Source organism: Carcharodon carcharias, chromosome 2, assembly GCF_017639515.1.
Source record: "Carcharodon carcharias isolate sCarCar2 chromosome 2, sCarCar2.pri, whole genome shotgun sequence".
Classification (NCBI taxonomy): Eukaryota; Metazoa; Chordata; class Chondrichthyes; order Lamniformes; family Lamnidae; genus Carcharodon; species Carcharodon carcharias.
In genome coordinates, this window is record NC_054468.1 from 201,769,714 (window position 1) to 201,789,550 (window position 19,837).

The 19,837-nt window shown below is 45.9% G+C and overlaps 1 protein-coding gene across 2 annotated transcripts in view; it reads right to left on the reverse strand.

Moving 5' to 3' along the window:
- The window catches only part of LOC121269436 (protein kinase C epsilon type), a 695,765-nt gene that overhangs the window by 299,760 nt on the left and 376,168 nt on the right, over window positions 1-19,837 (reverse strand). For both annotated transcript variants that reach the window (XM_041174046.1, XM_041174045.1), the window contains one exon: window positions 18,657-18,816. In XM_041174046.1, coding sequence (XP_041029980.1) covers window positions 18,657-18,816 — 160 coding nt within the window. The remainder of the gene's footprint in view (window positions 1-18,656; window positions 18,817-19,837) is intronic.

Sequence of the window (19,837 nt, forward strand, 5' to 3'; positions counted from 1 at the left end):
GGCGATGGCAGTGCTGGTCAGCGCCAACGTCCTTCAGAAGAGGACAGCCACCCAGTACAGCAAAAGGATGAATGATCTCCTCTGTTCCGCCAGAGTAAGTCACTATTCTCATCACTCACAAACCCATCACACACCCACAGGGCCCTCACTCACTGCCAGTGCAAGGGACATCACCATTCTCTATTTCACACACGCCATCAATTTCCTCATCCCATCCACGGGACCACTCACCGCCCACACAGGCCAGGCACACTTATCATCTGTCCCGGCAGGTGTCCTGATACACTTTCCCCATCTCTATCCATGCAGGGCAAACTGGCTGACAACAGGGGGGAAGGTCGCAGACAGGTGGAGGGATGCTGGAATTTGAAGTTCTCACAGAATTTGAAAATAGAGCCTTCCAGCTGGCTGGCGATGACTGGGACCAGTCCTGTGCTGACAGTGAGGTCGGCGCTGGTCTACCAAGTGAGGATCCAGCAGTGCAACATCCATCAGACAACCATGTTGTGAGTAATGTGTCTTCTTTCACAGGCCACTAATTATCTCCCCTTGCTTTCATAGGCACATCTGGGGAGCAGCAGATGGAGTTCATGACCCAGAGCCTCCAAGCAACCTCTGAAGAAACCCCCGAAGAGGAATCTGAAGGCACCCTCCCTGAAGTCCCATCACAGCACTCACCCACACCCTCCACCAGGGCAGAGACACACCTCAGTGGGACCTAGCTTTGCAGAAGCCTTGGGACCACAATCTGGCAAGCACATCACACTTTCTGATCCACAGCAGTTGGAGGCAGGGACTTCCCAGGTCCCCGTCACTCGGAGGACTGCTGGAGGCCAGAACATTGCTGACTCCGAGTCAGATGACGAGCCTCTGGACTGTGTCATGGCACAGTTGCTGAAACTACAAAGGCAAGCTCAGGAATATCAGGGAGGGATGGTTGCTGCACTCCTCAAATTGCAAGGCATGATGGAGGAGTCCGTCCGTCTTCAGGCTGAGGTGATAGCACTGGCATTACAACGCACCGAGGCCAACACTGGCAGGATGGCGGCCACTAAGGAGACCTTGGTGCAGGATGTCATTCCTGCACTGCTGCGCATGCTTAACTCCATCGTTGATGCCATAGTGGCCTCCAACAGTGTGTACGCGAGAGGGGTGGTGGGCAGATCGATCTCACTCCAGCTACCCCTTCTGCTCACAGAGTCAGCCAGGGGCCCTCGGGCACCCATTGGGAGGAGGATCTGCAGGTGCACACTCCGGAGCCATCCACCCAGGTGACTCTGGGAGTGAGCGGCCCATCTGACTCTCCTTTTCCTGTGACCTCCGCAGATCCAGCTTCACAGGCCGAGGAGGGTGCCACTGCTTGACAGCAGGACCCCGAAAGCAGGCCGGGGCCCTCCAAGTCTTGGCCCTCGAGATGATGCATGCCAAAGTCATCACAGACAGGGCATCACTGTTAGCAGGCTACCTCCACCTCTGCTGTGGATGTCTGGGGAGCACCAAGATGTAGCGGAAGGGTTAGGACAATTAAGTAGTTAGTTGCACAGCCTGGGCATGAGTGTTAATCACTTGTACATAATGTTCACTATTGTCAATAAACTCCCAAGAATGTCTCCCTGCCTATGGCTCCTTGTTCTGATCGGCAGTGTTCTTGTCCCTCAGCTGTGAAACCTTTCTGCACAAGATAAAAGGCAGGTGTCTCAGTCCAGGGCCTCTTGCCTGTGCACAGTGATGGTCCAGCCTCACACTCCCTGGATACTTTACTGATGCCTGCACCTTGGCAGTGCTGGTCATTGCTGTTATAATATAATGGGCAGGCCCACAGAGTTCTCTCATACTCTCTGTGTGCTCTCAGCACCTTTAAGGTGGGGTTGGCCCCCATCACACCAGCATCTGTGACCAGTAATGCTGTGCACGAGCTCCTGAGGGGCTGAGGTGCTGAAGGGAATCACAGCATCAGATGCATCTAAAGTTTCACGGTTGCGTCTTTGAGATAGCCTTGATCATGGAGCGCAAGCGAGCTGCCCTCGGCCAGACAGGAGTCAGACATTCTCAGGGACCATGTGAAGATCTATGAAGTGTCCTTACTGCATGTTGTCATCATCCTCCTGTGATCGAGCGACTAATAGGGCCTCCACAGCATCTCCATGACAGGAGCATTCTCTTAGAGGGTATTGGTGCTGACATAAGCCAGACTGGAGTCAAAAGTTCACAACTGCAATTTGAGGATCTATGGGGTCCTCGTAGACTGTATGTTGTCATCATCTCCAAATATCTGGCAGCTATGAGGGCCTCCTGTCTAGTCTAGCCAGTGTGAGAGCCTCATCCCCATCGTCGTCACCACCAAGGACCCCCTCACCCTCATCCCCGCCAGCGTCGTCCTCATAGGAGGAGACGTGCAGATCCTCCATCTTCTCTTCAGCCAGCTCCTCATCCCGTTGCAGCGCCAGGCTGTAAAGAACGTAGCAGACGATGACAATGCGTGACACCCTCTGCGGACTGTATTGCAGGGCTCCACCAGACCAGTCCAGGCACCGGAACCACATCTTCAGCATCCCAATGGTCTGCTCCACCAAGTTGCGAGCTGCTGCATGAACCTCATTACAGCATCGCGCTGCTACAGTCTGAGGCTGCCGCATGGGTGTCATCAGCCACAGCCTCTGCGGGTAGCCTTTGTCCCCAAGGAGCCAACCCTGCAGGCTCTCTGGACCCTGGAAGACTGCAGGGATCTGCGAGCGACTCAGGATGTAGGCATCATGTACACTTCCTGGAAACTGCGCGCATACCTGCAGGATGCATTTCTGGTGGTCGCATACCAGCTGCTCGTTCAGTGAGTGGAAATCCTTGCGGTTGATGAAGTCCACTGAGTGTAGAGATGGAGACCTGAGCGCCACATGAGTGCACTGGTTGGAATCCTGAGATCAGGGCGAATCCAATGGCCCTTGCATCCTGGCTGCCCCGGTCCCAGGCAAGATGCACAAAGTTGCGTGCCATGGAGAAGGTGGCATCCGTGACCTCATTGGACGCATTTGTGGGGGGCGGATTCTGAAATCCCACAGAGGTCACCTGTAGAGCACTCACATAGAAATTGAATGCCGCAGTCACTTTCACAGCCACTGGCAGTTGCCTCCGGGGCTGGCCAGCACTTGCCCCTTGACACTCCCCACCCCTCAGCAGTTGGCTGCGGGGCCAGGCCAGTTTCCCCTGCCCCCTGGCGCCCCTGTGGCCTGTAAACAACAGGCGAGCTGTGGAGAACGCTGCTGCTCACTCACCTCAGTTCTCCCAAAGTGAAGGCCGCCTAGTGCACGTCGCCTGTGTGCTGTTGTAAAACACATCGGCGTGCTTTCTGATGGACGATTTGGCGGGGTTCCAAGAGCCTGGCGGGAAGCCTTTTAATTATATGCTAATGTATTACAATTAGCTCCCCGCCGACCGATGCTGGGAAACGCAGCCCTCCGTCAGTGGGCTGAGTGACCTGCCTTCACGCTGTTGTGAAGTCCCGCCATATTTTCCGCGCATGCCACCTATCACACCTGCCGCCAGCGAGCTCGGAAAATTCTGCCCTTTATGTATCACCTGCATATTCTAGACCGTGAATATCCTGCCTCAGAGTAAGTGCAAATTTGGAATGGAAAAGAATCGGAATTCTGACCTGCATTCCATCTTGCATTCTGAATTAAGTTGTTCGGTACTATTGCTCTCAACAGAGAAAACAGAAGTACAGTGACAATCTATAATGGCTACTTTTACCTTCCCTCCCATTAAAAAAGTTTCAGCATCAATTAAAAACAGTTCAATAATCTTCACATCTGCCAAACTGTTACATGTGTACATTTTTCTTTAACTTTCTCTCCTTTTCTGAAGGTATTAACTCATCTTCCTCTCTCTCTTTGCCCCAACATTAGTGCCAGACTTTCAGCCATGCACAGTTCTAACCTGGAATTCCTTTTGCCAAACTGTACCACCTCTTTCATTCTCCTCAGAACCCACAACCTCAACCAAATTTTTTGGTCATGGTTCTCAATCTCCAGTTTCTTGGTTTCACATTCTTGTGTAGCAGCTTGGGGCATTTTTACATTAAACATGTAAAATACAAGATGTTGCTATTGTTACTACACAGCTACAAGGAGTAGAAACTTGATGATTTTTCCCTGCATGAGATCAAGTGATTTAGTACAGACCAATAATTGAAGCTGCGATCACCTATTTTGTCTAACCCTGTGTTGTGGTGCCCTTACGTAATGGTCATTACAAACAAAATCCTAATTAAATGTTGAAAATGTGTTATGAAACTTTGGCTCTTTTCTTTGCTAACATTCAGAGAATATTGAATATTCAAAGAAATATGCCCTAGCTGCATGAATCAGAAGAGAATTTGCTTCTGTTGTTCACAGCTGCTCATAGTATTACATTAGCAATACCATTCCTAAAAAAAATCTGCAATTATTGTATTAAAGAAAGCCAGGAGCTGAGAAAGTTAATGAACAAGTGGTTAATTAAAAAAATGAAACAATTCAAAGGAATCAATTACATCTACATCTTATTTAAACAACTGGCACTTGAACTTCCAACAGGTTAAACTAGTATATTAGAAGGCAACAGCAGGTTTCCAGTAGATAGTAATAGAACTTCATGTTCTAATTTCCAATTTAATTGCTACTGCACTGTCTAAAGATTGACCACCAACTTCTCAGAGCCGCAAGGGATAGGAATAAATGCTCACTTGTCAGTGTTGTGCACAGCTCGAGAAGAAATAAAAGAGCTAGAGCAAATGAACAATTTGGTTTGTGTGGTTCTTTTCTGAAAGGTTTATTGGCTTCATAGCTAAAATGTCCTACCAAGGATACAATTCCAAGCCATATTATTTGAGACAACACCAAGGGTCACAAAGAATTTACTATACTAAATAAGCCAACAATATTGTTCTCCTGGACATGCATGGAATTTGTATTGACAAATAGTGTCAGGAAGACCAAAGTTATAGGCCAGGATGCACAGACTCCACATTCCATCAATAAACTCAACCTGGAGGTCGTCGACAGCTTTCCGCACATCGGATCAACGATCACCAGCAGCAGCCTGCCCCTTGATGCCAAAATCAGCAAGAGAATTGTCAAGGTCACAGCTGCCATGTCAAAGTTGAGCAGGCGAGTGTGACCAATAACAAACTACCCAGCAGCGCAAAAGAATCTTTTGGCACCCAGTTCAGGGTTGCTCAAAGATGGCGTGCAGTTGTGTCTGAGGTCAGCGGTTTTCCTTGTTGAACTCTGTGGCACAAGGGAGGGGAACAGGAGAATGGCAGCTTACATCGATGTTCAGGACCGGAAAGGGTGAGTCAGGGGCGATGGGGTGTGGAGTGGTGGTTTAATGGTTGGGGTTCAGGTACCTGGAGGAGTGGAAGAGGGATCCAGTGGAGGACAGAGATTAGGGCTGGTGGCCTGGAGGAGTGAAGATGGAAGGGCCTGGCATCCTGAGTGTAGGGGGAGGTGAGGTTGGGGGGTAGGGACAGTCAGTCAAGGTAAGAAAATGAGGGGCTGAAAGGGCAGAGGCAGTATTGTCCAAATGTAGATCCATCCCAGTGTGTTGGCTGACAGAGTCCTTATAAGGCTTTGAGGTCACCTATAACATTTCAATTACGCTCATTGAGAGTGATCTTGGGCAATCTTCTTTACAATGCAAGAAGAGTGGGCAAGTTCAGCCATGTCCCACAGAGTGGTGAATATAACAGTAGACCTAACATGGGCATTAAATAAAGAGTGAACAAAAAAACACAACATTGTTCCTTCCACAATAAGGAAATATCCCTAACTCCCCTGTAACCATCAGTGCATGCCAACCATGAGGCATGCCAGTACAATTAGATCTCTGAATAAGCTAGCCTCAACAAATAAAGATGATGCACACATGGATAACGTGAAACCAATGTAATGTGAAATACTTACAAACAAAATTTAAATTTGAAAAAACACCTGTGCTGCCTTTGTGCTTTCAATAAGTCTAACAACTATGGCAATGGAGTTGGACGGGAAAGTTTAGCTGTGATGCAGTGCCTCCCTGTTTGACCAGGTGTGTGTTTTATAGCCCACCAGTAATTGCAGCATTTTCAGCTAATGGCGTGTTTCACCAATGAATAGCTTCCTGCACCACGGAATCACACGTGTCCCCCATGCATATACCAGCACTTAAAATTTCAATTGTAATCACATAGGAAATGGGAAAAAACAAGAGAGAAGAAGTGGTACACATTTGCCATTCCATTGTCTGGAATGGTATGCCACTGACAAAATTCCACCCGTTAAATTGTCACTTTGTAGAATTTTACATGTAAATTAATGATAATTGACTTTTTTGCAACAAATGAGGCATTAACCTGAAGGTTTCTGTAATTCCATGCTGCCTTTCACAGAAAATTGAGGTAACTACTTTTTTACGGCAAGAAAATTGGGACAAAAACCAATTATCCATAACTGGCTCTAAAATAAAGCCCCCAAAATTTCTACAGTATTGGTCCTTACTGTGATCCATTGGTTGAGTCTCCAACCTCTTCATCAGTACATATTGTGAGCAATTTTGGGCCCCGTACCTCAGGAAGGATGTTCTGGCCCTGCAGAGGGTCCAGAGGAGGTTCACGAGAACGATCCCAGGAATGAAAGGCTTAACATATGAGGAACATTTGAGGACTCTGGGTCTATACTCGATGGAGTTTAGAAGGATGAGGGGGGATTTGATTGAAACTTGCAGAATACTGAAAGGCCTGGATAGAGTGGACGTGGGGAAGATGTTTCCATTAGTAGGAGAGACTAGGACCCGAGGGCACAGCCTCAGAGCAAAGGGAAGATCTTTTAGAACAGAGATAAGGAGAAACTTCTTTAGCCAGAGAGTGGTGAATCTATGGAATTCATTGCCACAGAGGACTGTGGAGGCCACGTCATTGAGTGTATTTAAGACCGAGATAGATAGGTTCTTGATTGGTAAGGGGATCAAAGGTTACCGGGCAAAGGTGGGAGAATGCGGTTGAGAAACTTATCAGCCATGACTGAATGGCAGAGAAGACTCGATGGGCCGAATGGCACAATTTCTGCTCCTATGTCTAACGGTCTTATATTATAACGACAGCAAATATTGCTGCATCCCTGAATTTCCTAATTTTAGACTCAAACTCCGCTGGGGATAATTTAGAATAAGAGATATAGGGCAGAATTTTATCTTAGTAGATCCGCAACAGGTGACAGGAAGTGGGTCAGGAATCTGTTTGTTCAGTCAGCGGGCTTTACATTGGTTCTTTAACTCAGCCACAGCATTAACACCCATTTCCGGTGTTGGGTTACTATAACACAGAAAAAAAACCACTGTATATTTAAAAACTTTATTCTTATTGCCATTTTTTTAAAAATTGGACTTTTTCCGCTGAACAAAGAAAATTAAGATGGCTGCTATAAGTCACCTGATCACAGGGTTGGTCCTCTCTCTGGGAGGGCTAACCAGCAGTTTCAAGAACAAAATAATTATTTGTTAAGTGTCTGGAATGTCACACTCGTTATGTCGAGTGAGCCACTAACAGACTCACAACACACTTGGGACTGTGCAGGCCAATGCGAAAGGAACGATGGGGATGTCATTTGCATGTGATAAGTCAACCTTTTGCTAATGGAGTGAGTGGATTTGCTGAGACATTGGCTTCCCAAATGCCAGATCCTCAACATAGATGGCACCCCTTTCAACAACTAATGACTGAGGCATTATCAGCCCTGAAACCAAAGCCAATTCCAGACGCAGGATAAACATCCCTTTTGAAGTCATTGTGGAGAAGGCAGGTCACGTAGCCCAAGCCTCTGGCCTTTTTGGCAGTTTACTATTACATCTCTGGTCTTCATGGCCAGATGGCTAATATCAACTGGCAGAACTCCAGTAGCCAGGCTGGGTAAGCAGTCTCAACTCAACAAAGCCTGCTTCATTCTAAAAAACTCTGATCAACACCTGTCAAGTGGTCTCAACACAGAAAAGCCCATTATGCATCAGCGTAATTTATTTCAAGGCTTTTTGTTTTGTTTAACCAGAAACATATCCGAACAGAACACCCTCTAGACTCTGACTTTGGACTCTGGAGCGTATGTGAACTAATATTAATTTTTCTGCCATCTTTATATTGTAAAACATTTTTCCTTTATTCCCTTTTTACTGTGTGAACATCCAGAGTGGGAAGTGGCAAACCCTCCTTTTTTTCGGGCTTTATATTGTAAAAATAAATTAACCTTCTGAGTTAATCCTAACTCGAGTTTGTTGTGGATTATTAGTAAAATTGGATCACAAAAAACCGAGGGATTGGGAAAACACACCACCACCTACCCTTTCAAAAAACTAATTCAAAACACCTTCTGTTTACAGACAGATAATATGGGGAAATCAGTGCAATTTGAACTTGCCCTCTCCTGTCCGTAACAAAGAGTTTCCTGACCAATTGGAGAAAGCTGGTGGAATGACATGCCGGATCTATCAAAGGCAGTGGTCAGAATGGCTGAACAGGACATTGATCCCTGCGGCCTCAGCAGCCACAGTAATGGAGAGGAAACCTGGGAAGGCCACGGACTCTTAGCTGGAGGTCCTGCTGCAGGATCAGACAGATTGCAGTGAAGTGATGTTTGCCTAGGATCGGAGGAAGAGGTCAGCTTCTCAAAGCAAGCAGACGTTGATGGCAGTGACTGAGGAAGTCAACAGCAGGAGTGTGGTCCCTCCAACCTGGAGTTAATGCCTCAAAGGTTTCAAGGAGCTCATAATGGCAGGAGAGGTAATCAGCATAGCAATTTCAGACAACAAGCCCCACACTCTGACTTTCCCAACATCCTCCTACACAGCACTCCTCAGGTCAACATACCTTGCAACTCCACTCATTCCTTTCCCTCCAAGCACCTCCTTACATCCCGATCTGAACAGCCAATATTCACACTCACCCTCATCTTATTGCAATCTCATACTCATTCCTCACAGGTACCCGCTATAAATTGTGTGATTCCCTCTTCTCCAAACAATCCATTTCTCACAGTCACAAGTCTCTGTCTTCTCTCCATACAGGAGAAGAGAGTGCAGAACTACTGCCACTGGCAATATCTGGCTGTCTGGTCCACTGGCAAGGGGGTCTTGCTCCAGGAAGCTGCAAACATCAGCAACAACTTGCCATAAACACCTGAGCTTCCTGAGGCACTGGAGCTGAGAGAGCTGATTCCCTGCCTGTAGACTCTGGATTGGGGATCTCACTTGCTTCAAGTGTATCTCTGTGTCCATCCCCTCTGCCTTATGAAGTGTCACATGGCTGTGGAGAAGGCAGCTGGTGCTGGTGCTACTCCTGGTATGGTTGGTGTTGCTGGTCCTCTTGTTTCTCAGCAGAGGTGCAAGGTAGGGCTGCATAAGCCGATCCCAAGCCTTGAAGGCTGGCAGCAAGGAAATTTCTATAGATCAAGGTGAGTGAATTTCTAGACAGGTGAACTGACTTCCAAGAAGTTGGAATCACCTGTCAAGCAGTAAGACCCACCAGCTTCTCAACTAGGCATGGCTGCAGTTCTTCAGTTTCACTGTTTGAAAGCTTCCCAACCAGTCAGTTTCTCTGGAGGAGCTCTCCATTGTGCTCTTGCCTGACTGAACCTGGTATGCTCCACATAACCTGGGAAACCGATGAATTAGCTGTTAAAGCCAGAATATGGGTTACATTCTGTTAATTGCCTTTTTGAATATTTCAATCACTTACCCAACAGGTCCCTCTCCCCTCGTGCAGGGACATAAATTGAGCCAATGACCCTCTCCCCTGAGTACAGGGACAGCACTGAGCCAGTCTCCTTCTCCCCTGAGTACAGGGGCAGCAGTGAGCCAGTGTCCCTCTCCCCTCGGTGCAGGGGCAGCAGTGAGCCAGTGTCCCTCTCCCCTCGGTGCAGGGACAGCAGTGAGCCAGTGTCCCTCTCCCCTCGGTGCAGGGACAGCAGTGAGCCAGTGTCCCTCTCCCCTCGGTGCAGGGACAGCAGTGAGCCAGTGTCCCTCTCCCCTCGATGCAGGGGCAGCACTGAGCCAGTGTCCCTCTCCCCTGAGTACAGGGACAGCACTGAGCCAGTGTCCCTCTCCCCTGAGTACAGGGACAGTACTGAGCCAGTGTCCCTCTCCCCTCGATGCAGGGGCAGCACTGAGCCAGTGTCCCTCTCCCCTGAGTACAGGGGCAGCAGTGAGCCAGTGTCCCTCTCCCCTCGATGCAGGGGCAGCACTGAGCCAGTGTCCCTCTCCCCTGAGTACAGTGGCAGCAGTGAGCCAGTGTCCCTCTCCCCTCAGTGCGGGGACAGCACTGAGCCAGTGCCTCTCTCCCCTCGGTGCGGGGGCAGCACTCAGCCAGTGTCCCTCTCCCCTCGATGCAGGGACAGCACTGAGCCAGTGTCCCTCTCCCCTCGATGCAGGGACAGCACTGAGCCAGTGTCCCTCTCCCCTCGGTGCAGGGGCAGCACTGAGCCAGTGTCCCTCTCCCCTCGATGCAGGGGCAGCACTGAGCCAGTGTCCCTCTCCCCTCAGTGCGGGGACAGCACTGAGCCAGTATCCCTCTCCCCTCAGTGCAGGGGCAGCACTGAGCCAGTGTCCCTCTCCCCTCGGTGCAGGGGCAGCACTGAGCCAGTGTCCCTCTCCCCTCGATGCAGGGGCAGCACTGATCCTGTGCCCCTCGGTGCAGGGGCAGCACTGAGCCAGTGTCCCTCTCCCCTCGATGCAGGGGCAGCACTGAGCCAGTGCCCCTCTCCCCCTCGATGCAGGGGCAGCAGTGAGCCAGTGTCCCTCTCCCCTCGATGCAGGGGCAGCACTGAGCCAGTGTTCCTCTCCCCTGAGTACAGGGGCAGCACTGAGCCAGTGTCCCTCTCCCCTGAGTACAGGGGCAGCACTGAGCCAGTGTCCCTCTCCCCTGAGTATAGGGGCAGCACTGAGCCAGTGTCCCTCTCCCCTGAGTATAGGGGCAGCACTGAGCCAGTGTCCCTCTCCCCTTGGTGCAGTGGGCCTGAAGATTGCTGAAACTTTCATTACTGCAATTACTGCAGCTGGAGAAGACTTTTTGGAGATAAGTTCTTTACTTTATGCTTTTTGCCTAAATAACCTTGTGCTTGTTGCTTATTTTACTTGTCCGTGGGAATGTGAGACTACTGGCCGCACCACCCCCCCCCCCCCCCCCCCCCCCCCCCCCCAACACCCCAGCCACCAGGCCCATCAATAATCTCAGAAGTCGACCTTAAAGTCTGCACCTCAAACTGTGCATCGTTTCACAAGGAGTCTGTTTAGCTGAGCACCCATCAGCTCTAGGTTCCATAATACTGAAACATTAGGCAATTTGCTCCTTGTCCTATTTTATGAAGGTGGTATATCATCAGTCTATGTTAGGAAAGTGAATCATCCCTATCCAATTCTCCAGCTGTCATATGCTCTGTGATTCATAAGATATCACATCTTACTCGTACTATCTAAACACTCCACACCCCAAAGTGAAAGTCATCGAGCTGCTGCGAGGAAGTGAGAAGACAAATGACAGAAGCGGCAAAAATGAGGGGGCTGCGGCAGAGGAATATGGAGCAATATGCTGGTCCAGGGATCCATAAGTAGGCTTGACAGCAAATTCCTCTCCTTCCTCATGATCATCATCACCCTTACCACTTTCATCATCATCGTACAGGGATGAGAATGGGTGAAGACAAAGGTTTGAATACTTTTTGTGACAAGGAACCATGTACACATTGTAGCGCAAAGCAGCAAAGTCACTACAGCGTGAGAGGCTGGAAAATGATAGTATTTTTTATGATTTGAAGGAAATGCAAATGCTTCTAGACCACTACAAATGGGTGGAGTTATTAACCTTCAACTAGGTAGAAACATTAGCTTTCCCTTTGTTTACCTTCTATTATTGTCAAGACCAATGCATTTGTATCAAATGCATTGATACACTTGAGTGACCTGTGCATTTCAGCCTTCACTGCAGTTAGTGCATGTAATACACAGTGAAGTCTATACTGACAGCAGAATGTGACCCTTCTGGATTGATCTTGCATCTCACAACAGGTTAGTTCCTTGATAGCTGTGGTGTCCCTTCTGACGTCCTGAATGTCTCTTACAGGCATTGTGTAGTTGCAACATGATTGAATGCATTAGGTGAAGACTGTCAATTGATGACTGTCTCCATTGTGTGGGTGATGCAAAGATGTGATGGTAGTGTTGTAAGGTGTTGGGCATAGTTCAGATTGTCTTATGGTCTTATTAAGGGTATTCATATTCTTAGGTAGTTCAACAGTAAGTATTTATTATCTAATAGAAACTATATACATGGGTACAGTAAAGGTCCAAGCTAGGAGTTGTCTTCATGCTTGCTTCAACACACAGTTCTGTCCAAAACTACACTGATGCTTAAGTGAGGGCCATGTGTTCTCTTACGTCACTGTGTGGTCGGTACTGTACTCAGTTCCACGTTAACCCTTTATGTGCCAGACCCTTACACTACACCTGCCCCCAATACTTTATCCAATGTATTTGTTATCCCAGATTACCCCCATGTATTACATCATTACTACTAGCCCATCTCCTCCCTCTCAAGCCTCTGAGTTCATAGATTCAGGCAGCCTGGAGACCCTATAACCCTTCCATATCTTGTTCTCACTTCTGTCAGGGGAGTGGTAGGCTTTGTCGCTACAGGTAAGCTTTGTTGAATTGGGGGTTGTTCTGGCATCTGGGTGTCTTTTCATCCCCTCTTTCCATTCTTTGGCATTGAATTGCTCTTTATTGATTCCCCAATTGTGGTGATAGATGGTGGTTGGTTCATTCCATTCTTTATGGGGCAAGCGAACTTTGGGCTTGTCTCAATATGTATTTTTCTCCTCTTCCTTCTTGTGAATTGCTATGACGCACACTGGGATGGAAGATGGCTCTTCCTGTTGTGAGGGCCTGACTTAACAGTAAGCTCACCTTTGCATTTGGCTATGTGGTGTATTGTCGCCAGTGGGTGGCTGCTATTCAATTCCAGCATTGTTTGTGCCCTGTAATGCTAACTGGGGATTTCAGCATCTGCTCTGTGGTCTCAGGGTTTGTCTCTCCAACTGGCATTGGAGCCCAAGGTTGAGGCACTTCTAGTTGCTGGCTCTTTCCTTGGCTGTCTTCTACTTGAAGTGTAATGGTAACTATCTAAGTGGTGGGCTAGTCTGACCAATGAGGGGCTTCTAGGACTTGTAACGAAAATGGACTAATCTGCTCTGCAAAGAGAGAAGACAATTCAGAGCTGTAATCTCAGTTGAGAAAATCTTTCCCGTTGGAGCTCTTGGGAACTTGCAGTTCTGTATAACTTACAACAGTGGCGGTCTTGACATCTTCTGCCATTTTGAGGAGACTCAGGGCTACACAGGCATCTCTGCTCAAGAGAGAAAAAAACTGGTTGTGGATAACGTACATCAGCTTGAAAGTTTATCTTCTGCCATACCATAATGTTTCCAGAATTATGCCTATGACTAGAAGTCAGATTCCTCTGGGCCCATAACGTGGTGTGTCAGTTGTTCAAAGCCAGAGCATAAGACCATAAGATGTAGGAACAGAAGTAGGCCATTCGGCCCATCGAGTCTGCTCCATCATTCAATGAGATCATGGCTGATCTGATAATCCTTAACTCCCCTTTCTGTCTTTTCCCCATAACCCTTGATTCCCTTACTGATTCAAAATCTGTCTATTGCAGCCTTGAACATACTTAATGACCCAGCCTCTACAGCTCTCTGTGGTAAAGAGTTCCACAGATTCACTACCCTCTGAGAGAAGAAATTCTTCCTCATTCCTGTCTAAAATGGATGACCCCTTACTCTGAGATTATGCCCTTTGGTCCCAGACTCTCCCACAAGGAGAAACAACCTCTCAGCATCTACCCTGTCCAGCCCTCTAAGAATCTTATATGTTTCAATAAGGTCACCTTTCATTCTTCTAAATTCCAATGAGTACAGGCCCAACTTGCTCAACCTCTCCTCATAAGAAAATCCCTCCATACTCAGGATCAACCTAGTGAACCTTCTCTGGGCTGCCTCCAATGCCAGTATAACTTTCCTTAGATAAAAGGACCAAACTGTTCACAATATTCTAGGTGTGGTCTAACTAGCGCCTTGTATAGTTTTAGCAAGACTTCCTATTTTTATACTCCATTCCCTTTGAAATAAAAGCCAACATTCCATTTGCCTTTCCTATTACCTGCTGAACTTGTATGTTAGCTTTTTGGGATTCATGCACAAGGACTCCCAAATCCCTCTGTGCTGCAGCCTTCTGCAGTCTTTCTCCATTTTAATAGTATTCAGCTCCTCTATTCTTCCTGCCAAAGTGCATAACCTCACATTTTCCCACATTATATTCCATCTGCCAAGTATATTTCCCTCTCACTTAACCTGTCTATATTCTTCTTTAGACTCTTTGTGTCATCCTCACCACTTGCCTTCCCACCTATTTTTGTGTTATCTGCAAACTTGGGCAATATTACACTCACTCTCCTCATCTAAGTCATTAATATATATTGTTGTAAGTAATTGTGGCCCCAGCACTGATCCCTGTGGCACTCCACTAGTTATAGGTTGCCATCCTGAAAATGCCCCCCTTATCACAACCCTCTGTCTTCTATTAGTTAACTGATCCTCTATCCATATTAATATATTACCCCCAACACCACAGGCTCTTATCTTATTAAGTAGCCTTACGTGCAGTACTTTATCAAATGCCTTTGGAAATCCAAATATATTACATCTACTGGTTCCCCTTTATTTATCCTGCTTCTTACCTCCTCAGAGAGTTCTAATAACTTTGTCAGGCATGATTTCCCCTTCATGAAGCCATGTTGACACTGACTCTGGTTATATTGTGCATTTCTGAATGCCCTACTATTACATCCTTTATAATAGACTCTAACATTTTCACAATGACGGGTATTAAGCTAACTGGCCTATAGTTAGCTGTTTTTTATCTCCCTCCCATTATAAGGGTGTTACAGTGACAGTTTTCCAATCTTCTGGGACTTATCCAGAATCTAAAGTTTCTTGGAAGATTGCTACCAGTGCATCCACTATTCGTGTAGGTACTTCCTTTAATATCCTGGGATGCAACCCATCAGGTTTGGGGAATTTATCGGCCTTTAGCCCCATTAGTTTCCCTAATACTTTTTCTTGAGTGATAGTTATTTTATTTATTTCCTCCCCGCCTTTTGCCCCTTGATTATTTTGTATTTTTGTAATCTTATTGGTGCTTTCTACCATGAAGACTGATGCAAAATATTTATTCAACTTCTCTGCCATTTCCTGGTTCCCCAATATTATTTCCCCAGCCTCATTCTCTAAGGGCCTATGTTCACTTTGGCCACTCTCTTCCTTCTTACATATTTAAAGAAGCTATTACTGTCTGTTTTTATATTACTTGTTAATTTACCCTCAAAGTTTATTTTCCCCGTCTATAATTTATTGCTCATCTCTTGTTGGTTTTTAAAACTTTCCCAATCCTCTAGCCTAACACTAACCTTTGCCACATTGTACGTTTTTTCTTTCAGTTTGATATTATCCTTAACTTCCTTGGTTAGCCATGGTTGGTTTATCCCCTTCCTAGAATCCTTCTCCCTCACTGAGATATATCTTTGTTGTGAGTCTTGAACTATTTTCTTAAATGTCTGCCTTTGTTCATCAACCGTCTTTTCTGCCAAATTCCTTTCCCAGTCCACTCTAGCCAACTCTATCCTCATTCCTTTGTAATTACCCTTATTTAAATTTAGCACAGTTTTTTCCGACCCAAGTTTCTCACTCAAACTGAATGCTAAATTCCACCATGTTATGGTCACTGTTTCCTAGGTCTCTAGGTCCAGAGATCTCTTAGCCACAGTTCTTTGTCTGAGAGGGCTGTAACACTGATTCCTGTGTCCAACTTAATGTTCATGAGTTGGCCATTACCCGAGCTATCTGCATTCCAGAATGAACATCCAGGAACTTTGAGCTCACCCAAGAAGCATGTGTCTTCTCGGTGCGCTGTCTAAACCTCGCAAATCCTCTTCTGATCTTCTGTGTGTTTTGAAGTTTTAGCTTTGCACAATTTCCTGAAGTGTCCTAATTCAGTTACACTGAAAGCATTGGGCTAAAGTTGCCTGACTTTGCTCTACAGCATTGTCATGGTTGCTCTACTGGTCTGTTAGGGTATTGCTTCCCTTGGCCTGGAGTGTTCCTGTTTCTGTGCTCTTTCACTAGCTGGACAGTGGAGATTACTTTGCACCACGGTTTCCTTTCTCCCCTTAACATGGATCTATGCTGCAAACGGGTTTAAGATTGCCTGACAACTTGGATGGTTTTTTCAAGGGTTCGATCTTCTTTTGCTTGAAGCATGTCATCCACCACTCATTCAACTATTCGATCCCTGATTAGCTCAGATTTCAGGTTACCGTAATCATAGCCTTCAGCTATTCTGTAAAGCTGGTTAATTAAGGAGTCAACAGGTTCTGCTGGCTATTGAACATGTTTATTCAATTTAACTTTTTTTTCAGGACTTGTGCTGTACAGAAATTTAAAATAGTTAGCTGAGCGCTATTAGGTCTGCTGACTCTTCACACTCTGGGTATTGAAGCTGGGCTTCCATGGGATTCAATGCAGTCTTCTGCTGCAGTGAGGAATCTAATTTCTGCCTTTGGCTACCAAGCATTTTCTCTGGTGATTTCCTTTTGCACCTTCGCTTCTTGAGCTTTTCTTCAGGTCAGGATGCTTCTTTGGTTTTTTTCTTCAGCTTTCCAGGATTTTAATTTGTCTCTGCGAGGTTTTGAGTTGTTCCATTCACTGCTGCAGTGTTGTAAGGCATTGAGCATTGTTCAGTAGGTCTTATTAAGGTCTTCATAGTCTTAGGTAGTTCAACAGTAAGTACTTATTAACTACTAGAAACTATATACATAGGTACAGTAAAGGTCCAAGCTAGGGGCTGTCTCCATGCTTGCTTCTATACACTGTTCGGTCCGACAGTACACTGACCCTCTAGGTGCGGGTCATGTGTTCTCTTACATCACTGTGTGGGCAGTACTGTACTCAGTCCCACCTTAACCCTTTGCGTGCCAGACCCTTATACTATAGGTATCACCCTACTGAAGTAGAGAAATGGATTTTAAGATTCGCCATGCAAGTGCTGTTAGGGGAGATGCTACACTTACTGTAAGATCTCACCTGTGTGACCTTTTTAACACCCAAAAACTGTGATGGGTTAGTTGTGGAACTTTTAATTTTCAAGAGTGAAGAATGCACTAGGGCCCACAGTGCCCCAAGTGAAAAGGGAACAGTAGTCAATGAGTTAACATGCCAGCTCTTGTCAGGTCACTAAACTTATAGTACTGGTCTGCAGAACTGGCAGTAAGATAGCTGGCAGTACAACCTCCTTCTGCATGACATGAGAAAAATGTTTGAACGTTTCCTCCTGTGCTGACCCAGAAGTCTGTTTCTCCTATGTTCACTCTCCTCAATTGGGTTTGGGGGTCAGTCTCAATTACATTTTGAGCTCTGTTCTTCGTTCCACTGCCTTTGTCCCTCTTCCAACGCTCTGTGCCAGATGCTCCAGTGGAATTCATTCTTCAAAAGTCGGCAAATTGACACGTATCAGTGAGCTGTGTGATCAAAAGCCTTTCCAGCTTACCTGCTGCTGCAACCTGTCAGACATGGCTTTTTAAAGATTGCATTCTGATTTCAAAGCACTCCTGGCACATTATTACTATTTCACATGTGATTTGTACCAGAGATCATCCACTAAATGTGGGTATAAGGTGGCATCTGAAGTTTAGGCAGATTTAGTTCTGTTGAACATTAGTAGCATAGCTCTTGACACTCTGGTGTAAGTCCAACAAACTCACCACATGGAATTTCACAGACAACACTTTTAGTAGACTTTTTGTATGAATTACCTTATTCTTATATTTTCAAACTGTAATACAGCACAAGTTAGTCGTAAATTTACATATACCTACAGCGTTTGAATGCTTTCACTTTGAATGTCTATGGCCATTGAACACTTTCACTTTGAAGTAACATTTCTCCACTTTAACATAAGCTACTGTCCACTATCACACTAATAAATTAGGGTTCAAAAATATACAACATTGCTATATGCAGGCCTCTATATTACACAGCCATGGAGTTCTTAAGCATTGTACCTTTCTCTTACCAACGATTAAAATCAAATGCCTCTAATGCGTAATCTGGAATGTGCTATCTGTATAGTCTACAACATATCACTATAAATATATTTGCAGGTTCTCATTCTTTTCCTAACCTGTTCCATTTACTATACACTATTATTTCACAATTATTCGTCAAGTTCTCCAATTTATATGCATCATTGTTTAGCACCATGTTTAGAAGTGTAATAATTGCTAATAATATATAATTTTAAGTCTTTCCTTTTACGAAGCCATGTCAATAATAAACATTCACAAGAGCTTTAATGATATCAGGGCCAGCATTAGGGAGCTTGTAGGGTGGTGTATTTATTTTTCCAGTTGGTTTGTCTTCATTCATGCCTGATTTTACACTTTCACCTTACTAAAACATTACCTCAGGTCATCTGCAAAAACAAGTTGCAACATAATATAGCATTTCTTCATGATTTTTTTTTGCCTTTGACAACTTTCTTGCTCTTACCAAATAAAGTCCCGACAATGTGAACAATATGTTGGTTGTCTAAGATAGGTGGCCATAAACTTGTGCCCATTGACCTGATGGACCCTGCGCCGTACAGCTCCTTGTCTCTTCCTGGGCCGCATTCGTTCTCTGAACACACGTTCTTCATTCTCCTTTGGTGCTGCAGAAAGCAAGAAAATGATTACTGAAACAAATCTGAAGGGCTGAGATAACAAAATCTGGGGAGAGATTCACCTCCCGGTTGCTCACTCTCCTGGCATAAAATCAGCGTGGGCCTTCCAAATTTCCATGAGGATTGCCATGTTCAAAATGAATCTGATCCCATATTGGCTTGGGTGGCATTTCAAAGGCCAGCACACCCACCTGAAACAGGCACTGGTTTTAGAATCTTGAATGTGAAATTCAGGTATGGATGGACAGAGCTTTCCTTATCTTGTCACACCAGGCATGGGGCAATCAATCCTTAAAATGGCCACTGCAGGTTGATCAGAACGAGGCAGAGCAAATTTGCAGGTTTAGTTTTGCGGACCACAAAAAAAATTGTAATCCACTGCTGGCGCTTTTGAAGCCCACTGCCCCCAAGATTGTCTCATTCCCTCACCCCGACCCTAGATTTGACCTGCTGATTAGCTCTGCAAGTGTGCTGGCTGATTGCCTGCCCTCTCCAGTTGGCAAGCTATGGTGCCCACAGTTCACTGGTGGCATTTAAATAAGCCAAATTTGATAATGGACCTCAGGGCAAGCCTAATTTCACTGTAATTATCTTTGGTGGAGCACAGCAATGTTTCTATGCCAATTTTTTAGCACTTTTACTATTCATACTTTCTAATCGGACACTATTGCACCAACACATTGCACCACAGAGTGGTAGGCTGGATGTTCATGATTCCTCAAACACTGGCTTTTCTCATACAGACCTCAGTGGGGCCTCGTAGAAGAGGAGCTTCCACAGAGGAAGTCAGAGTGCAAATTAACACATGTCCATCTTGAACTAATCTTAGTTCTAAAGAGAAATTGGTCGATTAGACTGCCTGCTTATCCTCAATCAGGGCATGGTGTAATACACTAAAAAAATGGAAGAGAAGATACCTAGGAATGGTTTTGGAAAGGTGCAATGAAATTTATATTCATAATAAAAATTAGGGGGCAAAGTTATACTCTACAGCTGCATAAGTTTTCTC